We start from the raw sequence: 15961 nt of genomic DNA, 5'->3' as shown, positions 1-15961 counted from the left end.
TCCTGTCCTGCCCCTAGGTTCTTCAGAACCATTTTTTTTTCTTTTTTTAGAGTCCATATATATGTGTTAGCATATGGTATTTGTTTTTCTCTTTCAGACTTACTTCACTCTGTGTGACAGACTCTAGGTCCACCCACCTCACTACAAATAACTCAATTTCGTTTCTTTTTATGGCTGAGTAATATTCCATTGTATATATGTGCCACATTTTCTTTATCCATTCATCTGTCGATGGACACTTAGGTTGATTCCTTGTCCTGGCTATTGTAAATAGAGCTACAGTGAACATTCTGGTACATGACTCTTTTTGAATTATGATTTTCTCAGGGTATATGCCCAGTAGTGGGATCTCTGGGTCATATGGTAGTTCTATTTTTAGTTTTTTAAGGAACCTCCATACTGTTCTCCATAGTGGCTGTATCAATGTACATTCCCACCAATAGTGCAAGAGGGTTCCCTTTTCTCTACACCCTCTCCAGCATTTATTGTTTGTAGATTTTTTGATAATGGCCATTCTGACTGGTGTGAGGTGATACCTCATTGTAGTTTTGATTTGCATTTCTCTAATGATTAGTGATGTTGAGCATTCTTTCATGTGTTTGTCGGCAATCTGTATATCTTCTTTGGAGAAATGTCTATTTAGTTCTTCTGCCCATTTTTGGATTGGATTGTTTGCTTTTTTGATATTGAGCTGCATGAGTTGCTTGTATGTTTTGGAGATTAATCCTTTGTCAGTTGCTTCGTTTGCAAATATTTTCTCCCATTCTGAGGGTTGTCTTTTCGTCTTCTTTATGGTTTCCTTTCCTGGGCAAAAGCTTTGAAGTTTCATTAGGTCCCATTTGTTTATTTTTGTTTTTACTTCCATTTCTCTAGGAGGTGGGTCAAAAAGGATCTTGCTGTGATTTATGTCATAGAGTGTTCTGCCTATGTTTTCCTCTAAGAGGTTTATAGTGTCTGGCCTTACATTTAGGTCTTTAATCCATTTTGAGTTTATTTTTGTGTATGGTGCTAGGGAGTGTTCTAATTTCATTCTTTACAATGTAGCTGTCCAGTTTTCCCAGCACCATTTATTGAACAGGCTGTCATTTCTCCACTGTATATTCTTGCCTCCTTTATCAAAAATAAAGTGACCATATGTGTGTGGGTTTATCTCTGGGCTTTCTATCCTGTTCCATTGATCTATATTTCTGATTTGGTGCCAGTACCATACTGTCTAGATTACTGTAGCTTTGTAGTATAGTCTGAAGTCCAGGAGACTGATTCCTCCAGCTCCGTTTTTCTTTCTCAAGATTGCTCTGGCTATTTGGGGTCTTTTGTGTTTCCATACAAATTGTGAAATTTTTTGTTCTAGTTCTGTGGAAAATGCCATTGGTAGTTTGATAGGGATTGCATTGAATCTGTAGATTGCTTTGGGAAGTATAGTCATTTTCACAATGTTGATTCTTCCGATCCAAGAACATGGTTTATCTCTCCATCTGTTTGCATCTTTAATTTCTTTCATCAGTGTCTTACAGTTTTCTGAATACAGGTCTTTTCTCTCTTTATGTAGGTTTATTCCTAGGTATTTTATTCTTTTTATTGCAGTGGTAAATGGGAGTATTTCCTTAATTTCTCTTTCAGATTTTTCATCATTACTGTATAGGAATGCAAGAGATTTCTGTGCATTAATTTTGTACCTTGCTACTTTACATATTCATTGACTAGCTCTAGTAGTTTTCTGGTAGCATCTTTGGGATTCTCTATGTATAGTATCATATCATCTGCAAACAGTGACAGTTTTACTTCTTTTCTGGTTTGGATTCCGGTTGTTTCTTTTTGTTCTCTGATTGCTGTGGCTAAAACTTCCAAAACTATGTTGAATAATAGTGGTGAGAGTGGGCAACCTTGTCTTATTCCTGATCTTAGTGAAAATGGTTTCAGTTTTTCACCATTGAGAACGATGTTGGCTGTGGGTTTGTCATATATGGCTTTTATTAGGTTGAGGTAAGGTCCCTCTATGCCTACTTTCTGGAGGGTATTTATCATAAATCGGTGTTGAATTTTATCAACGGCTTTTTCTGCATCTATTGAGATGATCATATGGTTTTTCTCCTTCATTTCTTTAATATGCTTTATCACATTGATTGATTTGTGTATATTGAAGAATCCTTGAATTCCTGGGATAACCCCACTTGATCTTGGTGTATGACCCTTCTAATGTGCTGCTGGATTCTGTTTGCTAGTATTTTGTTAAGTATTTTTGCATCTATGTTCATCAGTGACATTGGTCTGTAGTTTTCTTTTATGGGACATCTTTGTCTGGTTTTGGTATCAGGGTGATGGTGACCTCGTAGAATGAGTTTGGAAGTGTTCCTCCTTCTGCTATATTTTGGAAGAGTTTGAGAAGGATAGGTGTTAGCTCTTCCCTAAATGTTTGATAGAATTCACCTGTAAAGCCCTCTGGTCCTGGGCTTTTGTTTGTTGGAAGATTTTTAATCAGAGTTTCAATTTCAGTGCTTGTGATTGGTCTGTTTATATATTCTATTTCTTCCTGGTTCAGTCTTGGAAGGTTGTGCTTTTCTAAGAATTTGTCCATTTCTTGAAGGTTGTCCCTTTTATTGGCATAGAGTTGCTTGTAGTAATCTCTCATGATCCTTTGTATTTCTGCAGTGTCAGTTGTTACTTCTCCTTTTTCATTTCTAATTCTATTGATTTGAGTCTTCTCCCTTTTTTTTCTTGATGAGTCTGGCTAGTGGTTTATCAATATTTTTTATCTTCTCAAAGAAGCAGCTTTTAGTTTTATTGATCTTAGCTACTGTTTCCTTCATTTCTTTTTCATTTATTTCTGATCTGATCTTTATGATTTCTTTCCTTCTGCTCACTTTGGGATTTTCTTGTTCTTCTTTCTCTAATTGCTTTAGGTGTAAGGTTAGGTTGTTTATTTGAGATGTTTCTTGTTTCTTGAGGTAGGACTGTATTGCCGTAAACTTCCCTCTTAGAACTGCTTTTGCTGCATCCCATATGTTTTGGGTGGTCGTAATTTCATTGTCATTTGTTTCTAGGTATTTTTTGATTTCCTCTTTGATTTCTTCAGTGATCTCTTGGTTATTTAGTAGTGTATTGTTTGGCCTCCATGTGTTTGTATTTTTAACAGATATTTTCCTGTAATTGATATCTAGTCTCATAGCATTGTGGTTGGAAAAGATACTTGATACGATTTCAATTTTCTTAAATTTACAAAGGCTTGATTTGTGACCCAAGATATGATCTATCATGGAGAATGTTCCATGAGCAGTTGAGAAGAAAGTGTATTCTGTTGTTTTTGGATGGAATGTCCTAAAAATATCAATTAAGTCCATCTTGTTTAATGTATCATTTAAAGCTTGTGTTTCCTTATTTATTTTCATTTTGGATGATCTGTCCGTTGGTGAAAGTGGGGTGTTAAAATCCCCTACTATGATTGTGTTACTGTCGATTTCCCCTTTTATGCCTGTTAGCATTTGCCTTATGTATTGAGGTGCTCCTATGTTGGGTGCATAAACATTTACAGTTGTTATATCTTCTTCTTGGATTGATCCCTTGATCATTATGTAGTGTCCTTCTTTTCTCTTGTAATAGTCTTTATTTTAAAGTCTATTTTGTCTGATATGAGAATTGCTACTCCAGCTTTCTTTTGATTTCCATTTGCATGGAATATCTTTTTCTATCCCCTCACTTTCAGTCTGTATGTGTCCCTAGGTCTGAAGTGGGTCTCTTGTAGACAGCATATATATGGGTCTTGTTTTTGTGTCCGTTCAGCCAGTCTATGTCTTTTGGTTGGAGCATTTAATCCATTTACACTTAAGGTAATTATCGATATGTATGTTCCTATGACCATTTTCTTAATTGTTTTGGGTTTGTTATTGTAGGTCTTTTCCTTCTCTTGTGTTTCCTGCCTAGAGAAGTTCCTTTAGCATTTGTTGTAAAGCTGGTTTGGTGGTGCTGAATTCTCTTAGCTTTTGCTTGTCTGTAAAGGTTTTAATTTCTCTGTTGAATCTGGATGAGATCCTTGCTGCGTAGAGTAATCTTGGTTGTAGTTTTTTCCCTTTCATCACTTTAAATATGTCCTGCCACTCCCTTCTGGCTTGCAGCGTTTCTGCTGAAAGATCAGCTGTTAACCTTATGGGGATTCCCTTGTATGTTATTTGTTGCTTTTCCCTTGCTGCTTTTAATGTTTTTGCTTTGTATTTAATTTTTGATAGTTCGATTCATCTGTGTCTTGGCATGTTTCTCCTTGGATTTATCCTGTATGGGACTCTCTGTGCTTCCTGGACTTGATTGACTGTTTCCTTTCCCATATTAGGGAAGTTTTCAACTATAATCTCTTCAAATATTTTCTCAGTCCCTTTCGTTTTCTCTTCTTCTTCTGGGACCCCTATAATTCTAATGTTGGTGTGTTTAATGTTTTCCCAGAGGTCTCTGAGACTGTCCTCAATTCTTTTCATTCTTTTTCTTTATTCTGCTCTGTGGTAGTTATTTCCATTTTTTTATCTTCCAGGTCACTTATCCGTTCTTCTGCATCAGTTATTCCCCTATTGATTCCTTCTAGAGAATTCTAGTTTCATTTATTGTGTTGTTCATCATTGTTTGTTTGCTCTTCAGTTCTTCTATGTCCTTGTTAAACGTTTCTTGTATTTTCTCCTTTCTATTTCCAAGATTTTGGGTCATTTTTAGTATCATTACTCTGAATACTTTTTCAGGTAGACTGCCTATTTCCTCTTTATTTCTTTGGTCTGGTGGGTTTTTACCTTGCTCCTTCATCTGCTATGTATTTCTCTGTCTTCTCATTTTGCTTAACTTACTGTATTTGGGGTCTCCTTTCTTCAGGCTGCAGGTTTGTAGTTTCCGTTGTTTTTGGTGTCTGTCCCCAGTGGGTAAGGTTAGTTCAGTGGGTTGTGTAGGCTTCCTGGTGGAGGGGACTGGTGCCTGTGTTCTAGTGGATGAGGCTGGATCTTGTCTTTCTGGTGGGCAGGACCACATCTGGTGGTGTGTTTTGGGGTGTCTGTGAACTTATTATGATTTTCGGCAGCCTCTCTGCTAATAGGTAGGGTTGTGTTCCTGTCTTGCTAGTTGTTTGGCTTGGGGTGTCCAGCACTGTAGCTTGCTGGTCGTTGATTGGAGCTGGGTCTTAGCATTGAGTTGGCGATCTCTGAGAGAGCTTTCACGGTTTGATATTACTTGGGGCCGGGAGGTCTCTGGTGGACCAATGTCCTGAATCGGCTCTCCCACCTCAGAGGCTCAGGCCTGACACCCGGCTGGAGCACCAAGACTATGATTGTGGAGGTTTGGTGAATAAAACATCTGATGTAGTAGTCCAGTAGGCCGGAGACTCTGGGAAGAGTTGCAACCCAAATGAAGGCTGCTGGCAGAATCCTATCCTCTGGTCATTGGCAGGAGGCTTCATTTCCTTACCATGTGGAGCTCTTATTAGGGCTGCTTATAACAAAGCTTCTTCCATAGAATGGAAGAGAGGAAAAGGGGGAGAGAAGGACAGAGAGAGAAAGGGAGAGAGTCAGGGGCTGGGAGACTGGGCCCCAAAACTTTTTATCTTTTTGAGCAAAGAACTGTTCCAGGTGCCTTTTACAGTCTTCTAGGGATGTGAAATTTTTTCCATTAAGAGAATTTTGTAAAGACCAAAATAAATGGAAATCCGAAAGTGCAGTGTTTGGTGAATACGGCGGATGAATCAGAACTTCCCAGCCAAGCTGTAACAGTTTTTGCCTGGTCATCAAAGAAACAGGCAGTCTTGCATTATCCTGATGGAAGATTATGTGTTTTCTGTTGAATAATTCTGGACGCTTTTCATCGAGTGCTGCTTTCAGTTGGTCTCATTGGGAGCAGTACTTGTTGGAATTAATTGTTTGCTTTTCTGGAAGGAGCTCATAATAGAGGACTCCCAATCCCACCATATACACAACATCACCTTCTCTGGATGAAGATCGGCCTTTGGTGTGGCTGTTGGTGGTTCATTTCTCTTGCCCACGATCTCTTCCGTTCCACATTATTGTACAGTAACCACTTTTCATCGCCCGTCACAATTTGTTTTAAAAATGGAACGTTTTCATTACGTTTCAATGGAGAATCACATGCAGAACTATGGTCAATAATGTTTTTTTCACTTAAATTATGTGGAACCCAAACATTAAAGCAATGAACATAACCAAGCTGGTGCAAATGATTTTCAGCACTTGATTTGGATATTTTGAGTATGTCAGCTCTCTCCCGCGTGGTGTAACATTGATTGTTCTCAATTATTGCTTTGATTTGATCGCTACCCACTTCAACTGGCCTACCCAACCGTGGAGCCTCATCCAGCGAGAAATCTCCAGCATGAAACTTCGCAAACCAATTTTGACATGTTCGATCAGTCACAGCACCTTCTCCATACAGTGCACAAATCTTTTTGTGCATTTCAGTTGCGTTTTTACCTTTCTTGAGGTAATACAGCATAATATGCCGAAAATGTTGCTTTATTTCTTCCATTTTCAATATCAAAATGGCTATACAAAAATTCACCAATTTTGTTGTCTTTTTTTAAATGCACACTGATATGACAACTGTCACATACAATCTAACAAAATTGTTTTGAATAAAGTTAAAGACAACTAAGTGCTACTAGAGCCATCTTATGAAAAAAAACGAACTAACCTTTGGCTCACCTGATAGAATGATGTCGTATTTGCCTATAACCTACATACATCCCCCTGTATACTTTAAATCATCTCTAGATTACTTACCGTGTAGATGTTATGTGAATAGTTTCCAGTGTACAGTAAATTTAAGTTTTGCTTTTTGGAAATTTCTGGATTTTTTAAAATATTTTTGTTCTGTGGTTGGTTGAATCTGTGGATGCAGAACCCCCCCAGATGCAGTGGGCCAACAGTATATATTTTGATATATTTTATACGCTGAACTGTCCTTGCATTCTAGGAATAAATCCCACTTGATCATGGTGTACAATCCATTTAATGTGTTGTTGAATTCTGTTTGCTAGTACTTTGTTGAGGTTTTTTTTCATCAATATACATCAGGGATATTGGTCTGTCGTTTTCTTTTCTTGTAGCATACTTGTCTGGCTTTATTATCAGGGTAGTGGTGGCCTCATAAAATGAGTTTGAAAGTATTCTCTACTCTTCGGTTTTTAGGAAGAATTTGAGAAGGATTGGTGTTATTCTTTAAATGCTTGATAAAATTCTCCAGTGAAACCATCAGATCCTGGGCTGTTCTTTGTAGGACATTTTTGATTACTGATTTAACTTCCTTACTAGTTATAGGTCTATTTAGATTTTTATTTCTTTATGATTCAGTCTTCATAAGTTGTGTGTTTCTAGAAATATATCCATTTCTTGTAGATTATCCAATTTTGGGGTGTATATTTGTTCATACTACTCTCTTATGATCTTTTTCATTTCTGTGGCATCAGTTGTAATGTCCCCTCTGTTATTTCTGATTTTTGTGTTTTGGGTCTTTTTTTCTTAGTCTGAGCATTTGTCAATTTTGCTGATCTTTTCAAAAACTAACTCTTAGTTTCATTGATTTTTCTACTGTTTTTCTATTCTCTTTTTTGTTTATTTTTCCTTTATTCTTTATTATTTCCTTCCTTCTACTAACTTCGGGTTTCATTTGTTCTGTTTTCTCTAGTTCCTTGATGTGTAAAGTTAGGTTGTTGATTTGAGATCTTTTTAAAGTAGATTTTTATCTCTATATACTTCCTCTTAGTACTGCTTTTGCTGCATTGCTTAAGTTTGGTATGGTGTTTTTAGTTTTCATTTGTCTCAAGATATTTTCTAATTTTTCCTGTGATTTTTCTTTGACCCATTTGTTATTCAAGAGTGTGTTGCTTAATTTGCACATATTTGTGAATTTTCTAGTTTTCTTTTTGCTATTGATTTCTAGTTTCATTCCACTGTGGTCAGAAAAGTTATTTGGTATGATTTTAATCTTTTTAAATTTGTTAATATTTGTCTTGTGGCCTAACATATGATCTATCCTACAGAATGTTCTGTGTGCTCTTCAGAAGAATATGCATTCAGCTGTAGTTGAGTAGAGTGTTTGCTATATGTCCATTAGGTCTAATTAGTCCATTGTGTTGGTCAACTCCTCTATTTCCTTATTAATCTTCTGTCTCGTTGTTCTATCCATTATTGAAAGTGGGGAATTAAAATCTCCTACTGTTATTGTATCACTATTTCTCCTTTCACTTCTGTCATTGTTTGCTTCATATATTTGGGTGCTCTGCTGTTAGATGCAAATACATTTATAATGGTTATATCTTCCTGGTGAATTGACCCTTTTATCATTATATAATGTCCTTTGCCTCTTGTGACAGTTTTTGACTTAAAGTCTAATTTTTCTAAGTGTGATCATCCCTCTCTTTTGGTTACAGTTTGCATAGAATATCTTTTTCCATTTTTTTCACTTTCGGCCTATGTGTGTTTTTATATCTAAGGTAAGTCTTCTGTAGACAGTATAAAGTTGGATTTTGTTTTTTATCCATTGAGCCTTCTATGTCTTTTAATTGAGAGAGTTTAATCCATATAACAATTTAGAGTAATTACTTAAAGAGAAAGACTCACTATTGCCATTTTGGACATTGTTTTCTGTTTGTTTTGTAGTTATTTTGTCCTTCTTTTCCTCTCTTGATGCCTTCCTTTGTCTTTCATTTATTTTTTTGTAATGGCATGCTTTGATTTCCTTCTCATTTTTTGTGTACATCTTCTGTAGGTATTTTCCTTGTAGTTACCCTGGAGATTACATAAAACATCTTATAGTTAAGACAATCTATTTTAAATTGATATCGACTTAACTTCAATCACGGAGACTCTGCCCTCCTCCCACTTTATGTTATTAGTGACACAAATCACATCTTTTTATATTTTGTATCCATTAACATAGTTTTTTAGTTACAGTTATCTTTTATGCTTTTATCTTCTAACTTCTCTACCAGAATTAAAAGTGACTTATCCACCACCATTACGGTATTACATGATTCTTTGTTTGTCTGTGTATTTATTATTACCAGAGAGCTTTATATTTTTGTGTGCTTTTGTGTTGCAAGCTAACATCCTTTCATTTCAACTTGGATTCCCTTTAGCAATTCTCATAAGGCAGCTCTAGTGTTGATGAACTCCCTCAGCTTTTGCTTATCTGGGAAGTTCTATATTTTGTCTTCATTTTTGAAGGTTAGTTTGTCCAGATACAGTATTCTTGGTTGACAGCTTTTTCTTTCAGCATTTTGAATATATCATTTCACTCCCTTCTGGCCTGTAATGTTTCTGCTGAGGTATCTGCTCATAATCTTATGGAAACTTCCTTGTACATGACAAGTCTCCTTTCTCTTGCTGCATCTGGTGTTCTATGTCTTTGACTTTTGATTATAATGTGTCTTTGTGTTGGCCTCTTTGAGTCCATCCTACTTGGAGTTCTTTGAACTTGAATTTAGATGCCCATTTCCTTTCTCAGGTTTGGGAAGTTTTCAACCATATTTTCTTAAAATAAGCTCTCTGCCCCTTTTTCTCTCACTCTTCTGTGGCTCCCATAATGTGTATAATGTTCAGTTTTTTTGTGTCCCTCAAGTCCCTTAGGCTTTCTTCACTTTTTTAAATTCCTTTTTTTTTTTTTTTGTTCCTCCAACTCAGTAATTTCAAATGACTTGTGTTCAAGTTCACTGATTCTTTCTTCTGCTTGATTAAGTCTGTTGTTGAACGTCTCTAGTGAAATTTTCAATTCTATTATTGTATTCACCTCTAGAATTTCTGTAAGATTTTTTTAAAATAGTTTCTATCTCTTTGTTGGTATTCTCATTTTGTTCATGCACCATTTTCCTGATTTCATTTAGTTGTTTATATGTGTTCTCTTGTAGCATTTTGAGCTTAAGATGATTGTTTTGAATTATTTGTCTGGTAATTTGTAAATCTCCATTTCTTTAGGGTAATTTTTAAAGATTTATTTTATTCCTTTGGTTGGGCCATATTTCCCTGTTTCTTTATCTGCCTTGTTATTTTTTGCTGTGGTTTATGCATTTGGGGAAACAGCCACCTTTCCCAGTCTTTATGGACTAGATTTATACAGAGGAAGACCTTCACCAGTAAAAACAGCTAGAGATTCTGGGGGTCTCTCAAATATTTTCTGGGAATGTGTCTTCTCTGGATTTGTGTTTGTAATTCCCCAATTACAGAGGTTTCTTTTTCAGGAGGTTGTAATCACTTGCTCTCTCTGGTGGTACTGCCTTCTGTGGTACTGCAGGCTCTCTAGTGTTGCAACAAGCCTCCAAGCTCTCTTTTTTGCTTAGAGACCCCCAGCATCTAAAGCATGCCAGTTCTGTCAGTGCTCCAAATCAGATGAGATGAAAGCCAAATCTTCGATCAGCCCCTCTTCAAAAGTCAGAATTCCCACTCTGTTTTCCTCTTTCCTTCCCAAGGGAGAAGCCATGAGGTGGGCTGTTTCTCCTGATTGTGCGGAGTTGTGCTGGCTGCCATCTGCAGTATGCTACAAGTTCTCTGTTGCTGCAACAATCCGATGAGCTCTTTTGTTCTCAGCAGCCCCCTGGGGAATCCAAAGTATGCTGGTTCCCCATTAACACTCTGTATCAGGCAAGACAGAAATCAGCCCCTCAGGCAATCCCACCAAAAGCTGGAATACTGGACCTAAGTTGCACTCTCCTCTTTCCCTCCCAAGGGAGAAGCTCCAAATTGGACTTTTTCTCCTGATCACACCAAGCTGTGCTGGCCTGGGGGAGGAGTGATTGCAGATTAAATAACCTTAATAACCTGCAATAAGATTGCAGATTAAATAATGGCTTTTCTAACCTACTTTAATGGCCTGTTCTTTGCTGTGAGCTTGACTGGGTAACTACGATTTCTTAACTGGTTTCTGAAGTTCTCATAAAGGCTTTTTGGACTGTATATTTTGGCTACATTGGAGAAACAAGGCTTGGGGCTTCCTATTACACCATCTTACTCTGTGTTCAGACTTTCACTTTTTATTCAATATAGTTCTTCCTGTTTGAACTTTTTATATCCATCACATTTTATTTTTAAAATATGTAAAAAAGTATTCAAATTAAAATTTAAAAGTATTGGAGAAAAAAGTCTTTTCATTGCCGAGAAAGGTAAGCACATAGAGAGCATTGGTTTATACTATTTTATTACTAGAATTATTCTAAAATTCAGTATTAGCTTATTTTCACATATATTATACAAAACTTCCACTATTGTAACCTTTTCCAAATTTTTCTTGCAGCCTTAGCAAAAGTGTAATAAGGCAATTTGCTATGGTATAAGAAATAAGTTAACAATACAAATAATTATAGAGCAGACATTTAAAATACCCCTTACTAATGTAGGTAAGAATAGCTGTAAAATAAATGGATTTATTGAGTTTTTCTTTTTCTTTTGGGCTTTAGGCATTAGGATTTTTGTCTTCTTGTGGAATAGGAATGGAATACAATCAAGCTAAGGTAAGGTCATTCTATTTTTTCTGGAACAAAAATGATTTTTTAAAGGGACACTGAATAGAGGGTCTACTCTTTAAGTGAAGGGCTCACTGTAGTGTGGTGGTTAAGAGCACAGCTCAATAGTTAGAGAAGTTTAGGGTCCTAATGCCATTCGTTTCTTAATGTTCCATATTATCAACTTTCAGATAATATCTACTCCATAGGGGTTTTGTGATGTTTAAATGAAATATCATGTACAATCCCCTTTTCACAGACTCCAGAGCTCAATAAGCCCCCAGTGAATGGCAGCCATCTTTACAGAGGAAGAGAATGAAATTTATAATTTATTTTGGAGTAGTTCAAGGTTAGGAATAAAAAGGCAATGATTGGGTTTGAGTTTCAAATTTAAATGTCGAATAACCTTTTTTTAAACTTTAGGCACTGATATATTACACCTTTGGAAGTGCTGGAGGAAGCATGATATCCCAGATGATTTTGGTTTGTAATTAAATATTCTTGGGCCCAAATAGGTGTGTTATAAATATAGCATTGTCAAAATATTAAGAATTTATATGTGTTTTAGGGGTACAGATATTTGTCAGGAATCGGTGTTCTACAGAATTGCGAAGCTGCCCTAAGTCATTACAAGAAAGTGGCAGATTATAGTGAGTAATCCACATAATTTATTTTAAGATAAAGAGACTTGCCAAGCAATTAAAAAAACAAATCAATACTAGTTGAAATATTTATGAAAGTATTTAAAGACTGTGCTTTAACATCGGTTATAATACAATTCTTTTAATACAATGTAGAGTTTCTGATTTCTTAATAGTTACTTTTCCAAAAGTTTTAAATGACTATACTCATCTTTTATTTTTGTTAGTTCATGTCTCCAAACAATTCTATTTTACTTGATCTTGTGATCTTCTTTCCTTAAACTGAGAATTTAAATATAACATCAATAAATATTAAGCAGTTTCTGTAATTCTAACATTTAGAATATGGGATGACTTGTTAAAAATTCCTGAAGAAATGGATGTAAGGTACATACCTTGGCAATCTCTATACCTTGGCAATCTCTATTGTTGCACTTGAGAACAATTCAAGTAACCATTATTCTATTACCCTATCCTTTGTCTACAGAAAAACAGAGCACGAGGTTAATATATATTCCTAGAATCATTTTCAAAGTTGTATGTAATATTTCCTCATGCAATATCACTGAACCAGACTACATAATAGAGTTTTAAGTAAAAGTCTTCCAAGAAGTGAATAGGGTAAAGTCCATGGTTAATTTCTATGATCAGAATAACATCTGAATTTACATCTTTGACATTATTAGGATCTGAGAAAAGAAAGAAAAAAAATTAGTTTTGAATTAAAGATGTTATATATATCAAGATGTTTTTGTAGACTTAATGAAACTGGAATTACCAGATATATTTCAAATTGCGTATTTTGTTAGGTTTACTCCACCATATTTAAAATTTATTTTCAGACTATCCATAGGAAATAATTAAGAAGTGGTTCTTACTCTTGTATTGTAGTTTCAATATACCCAGTAAAAGTCAGTGATAGAAGGGGTTGGTTGCCTTCTTCTGAAATCTGTCTTCTTACCTGAGCCTGCTTGGCTAGGGTCTTACATATATTGATACAATATTTGTATAGGCTGCAAAAAATAAGTAGTGTCTTGTACTTTTCTCAGAACCAAATAAGCAAAATTAGCAAATTTCTATCTCCTAAGGATATTTCTTTTCTCTTAGTAGACCAGATCTCTGCACAATTTAAAGAGAATAGGCCTAATAGTTTTTTCTGTAAGCTGACTGTTGTCTCTTACAGTCTGTGTATTCTGGCTACTCTCTGGCTTGTTTCTATTCACAGTTGCTGACAAATTGGAAAAAAGTGAAGGTGTTCCAGTGGAAAAAGTGAGACTAACTGAAAGACCTGAAAATCTGAGTTCTAACAGTGAGATTTTGGACTGGGACATATACCAATACTATAAATTTTTGGCTGAAAGAGGAGATGTTCAGATACAAGTAATGTATACAGATGAGCTTGAATTTTTAGAACATGCAAATTACAAAGGGCTTGGTTCTCTCTGAGTCCTAGAAGGGTTAACAATGCCCCATCCTGAATGGGAAAGGGAAGAGAACCCCCTCCTCTTTGTTCTACTCCTTTTTTGTCTGTATCTTTCAGTTCCTTATAGCCTATGGGAGAGCTAGTTGCAATAGTAATGGCATTGTTTTTTGCATTTACTCCTAAAAAAATTAGATGGTAATTATAGAAAAAAAGTACCATCCAATGTTGGTTTTAATATGAATGAACTCTTACCAGGATCCAGAAATACCCTGTCTTTGGAAATGGGAATGGAAATAGGACAGCATTTGTGTGACCTTTGAGAACCAAGAGTTAAGGCCACTAGGTTTGCGTGCCCGGGTGTTGCTGTACATTACCAGGCCAGCTTTCTGGCCCCGAGGAAGCCATATGACCAACATCAACCATTTACCCAATAAAACACAGAATTGGGAACGGTTTCCTGCTTCTTTTTTAAGACATGCCAATTGTAGCAACTGGATCAATATACTGCATTAAAATCATCAAGTAATTTTTTTCTTTTCTTTATTGAAATGAATACTACTGCTAAAATAATTGTCAAAACTCATCATTTCTAGGTATCTCTTGGACAGTTACATCTAATTGGGAGGAAAGGTCTAGATCAGGATTACTATGTAAGTCAATCTCAAGCTTCAGTCACGTGGGGTGGGAAGGATAATGGTGAGAGAGGTTGGCGGGGCCATGAAAGGGGAGAGCGTGGGTGGAAGAGTTGCTGGGGAAAGCCCGCTGCTGCTTCCTTGGTCAGATCTGCTTCCCAGTTTTTGAGGAAGAACAAAGTTCACTAGAGAAAGCACTTCTCCTACCTGCCTCCAAGTACAAAGGGGTAGAGGCCTGTGAAGGAGTAGCTGAGGCTGGGGAGTTTCCATGGTCCCACTGAACCCTCTCTCTTCCCACCCAAACTCACTGTTGAACTGGGGTTAGGTGAGGAGGATACACCCATTCCCAAAGGCCAGCTGTGGAAAGTCTATCTGGGAGTTAACGCCTCAACCCCACTTGGCTAGATTAGAGGACAGACTGCTTCCAATATAATTGGGTATATTATTATTCATCTTTATACATTTGCAAAGCTCCTTTCAATCACTTTGCTTAATCTTACCTGATCCCAGTGAGGTTAGAAGATTAATTAACAATTCACCTTTATGGTAGAGAAAACAAATAAACTTGACCTACACAGGATCCTCCTCAGTAAGATGCCAAAGACGTTGGATGAGATCTTGTCTTAATCCTGATTGTGGTTTCAAGGCCCTAGATCCCCACAGATCTGGGGAACTAACTGGGATTCTTTTAAAAGATGATTTTGCAGCCCTTGTCATTTTATATAAGCCATGTGCTCACTGTCTCAAAGGAACACATACTCTATTTCAACATAGTCCCAATGGCTAAGCAATAGAAATAACTACTTTGTATGGCAGTTACATAAAAGACTGATCTGTTATTACTTTCTGTTTCACTTTATATTTTATTTTATGAATGTACCTTTGGTACTATAGCTTGTGTTTTATATGAGGTACTATACTCATTAGGTAAATGTCAAAGTTAATTTTATAAAATGTGATAAAATAGGTAGCAATTGAAATAAGCATAGGCATCCCAAGACAGCTCAACTGAAGGTCTTCAGATTTTTTAAAATCTTCATAATAACTAAGGTTTTAGCTTCTTAGATGAGAAGTTCTGGATTCACATTATTCCAACATCAGATTTCAGCCTGCAATGAGTTTCTCCTGTTAACTATAAGATGCATAACTGAGAAGAATTCCCCATTTTCCATAAAGACAAAATTTGATTGTGAAGGTGCCCAAACCATGCCTATACGGAATGCCCACTAAGCTTTGCAGAGTACATAAGATCCCACAAAGCTAAGCATTGGGCTGGCCAAAAAGTTCACTCGGGTTTTTCCATATGATGGTACGGAAAAACCCGAACGAATTTTATGGCCAACCCCATACTTCCAGTCAGCTCTAGCCACCATGAACACCAGATGGGAGCTGTAGCTGCCTCTAGGTGAGAATGAAGTGCAATCCCAAGGCTGGCAACAGAAGAGTCTGGTGCTGTAGTGGCAACAGTTAAGCAGTTGGGTATCACCCAGGAGCCCAGTCAGGCTGTACTGTGGGCTCATTCACATTCATTATCTCTATTTTACAGATGAGAAGCTGAGGCTGGAGAGATGAAGTAAATTGTTTCAAATCTCACAGCTAGGTAGTAAGATTGTTAAGAAGTAAAATTTGAACTCAGGATTTCCACATTCAAAGCCTGTGCTCTTTTCATTAAACCTTGCTTACTCTTGACCTGGGCAAAAACAAAACACAAATTAAAAAAACGCAGCCATTGAAATCTAGTTTCCTCATTCGTAAAGCAAGAAGAAGGAATGATAGAATCACTCAGGTTTCTCCAAAT

General features: G+C 36.5%; 1 protein-coding gene across 3 annotated transcripts in view; it reads left to right on the top strand.

The window, feature by feature from the left end:
- Nucleotides 1-15961, top strand: part of SEL1L2 (SEL1L2 adaptor subunit of SYVN1 ubiquitin ligase) — a 122005-nt gene that overhangs the window by 73760 nt on the left and 32284 nt on the right. For all 3 annotated transcript variants that reach the window (XM_082428609.1, XM_082428608.1, XM_082428607.1), the window contains 5 exons: nt 11423-11476; nt 11891-11950; nt 12036-12117; nt 13334-13488; nt 14125-14181. In XM_082428609.1, coding sequence (XP_082284735.1) covers nt 11423-11476; nt 11891-11950; nt 12036-12117; nt 13334-13488; nt 14125-14181 — 408 coding nt within the window. The remainder of the gene's footprint in view (nt 1-11422; nt 11477-11890; nt 11951-12035; nt 12118-13333; nt 13489-14124; nt 14182-15961) is intronic.

Source organism: Balaenoptera physalus, assembly GCF_965194825.1.
Source record: "Balaenoptera physalus genome assembly, chromosome: 16".
Classification (NCBI taxonomy): Eukaryota; Metazoa; Chordata; class Mammalia; order Artiodactyla; family Balaenopteridae; genus Balaenoptera; species Balaenoptera physalus.
The sequence above is the reverse complement of the archived record's forward strand: the minus strand, read 5'-3'. Positions and strand labels throughout refer to the sequence as shown.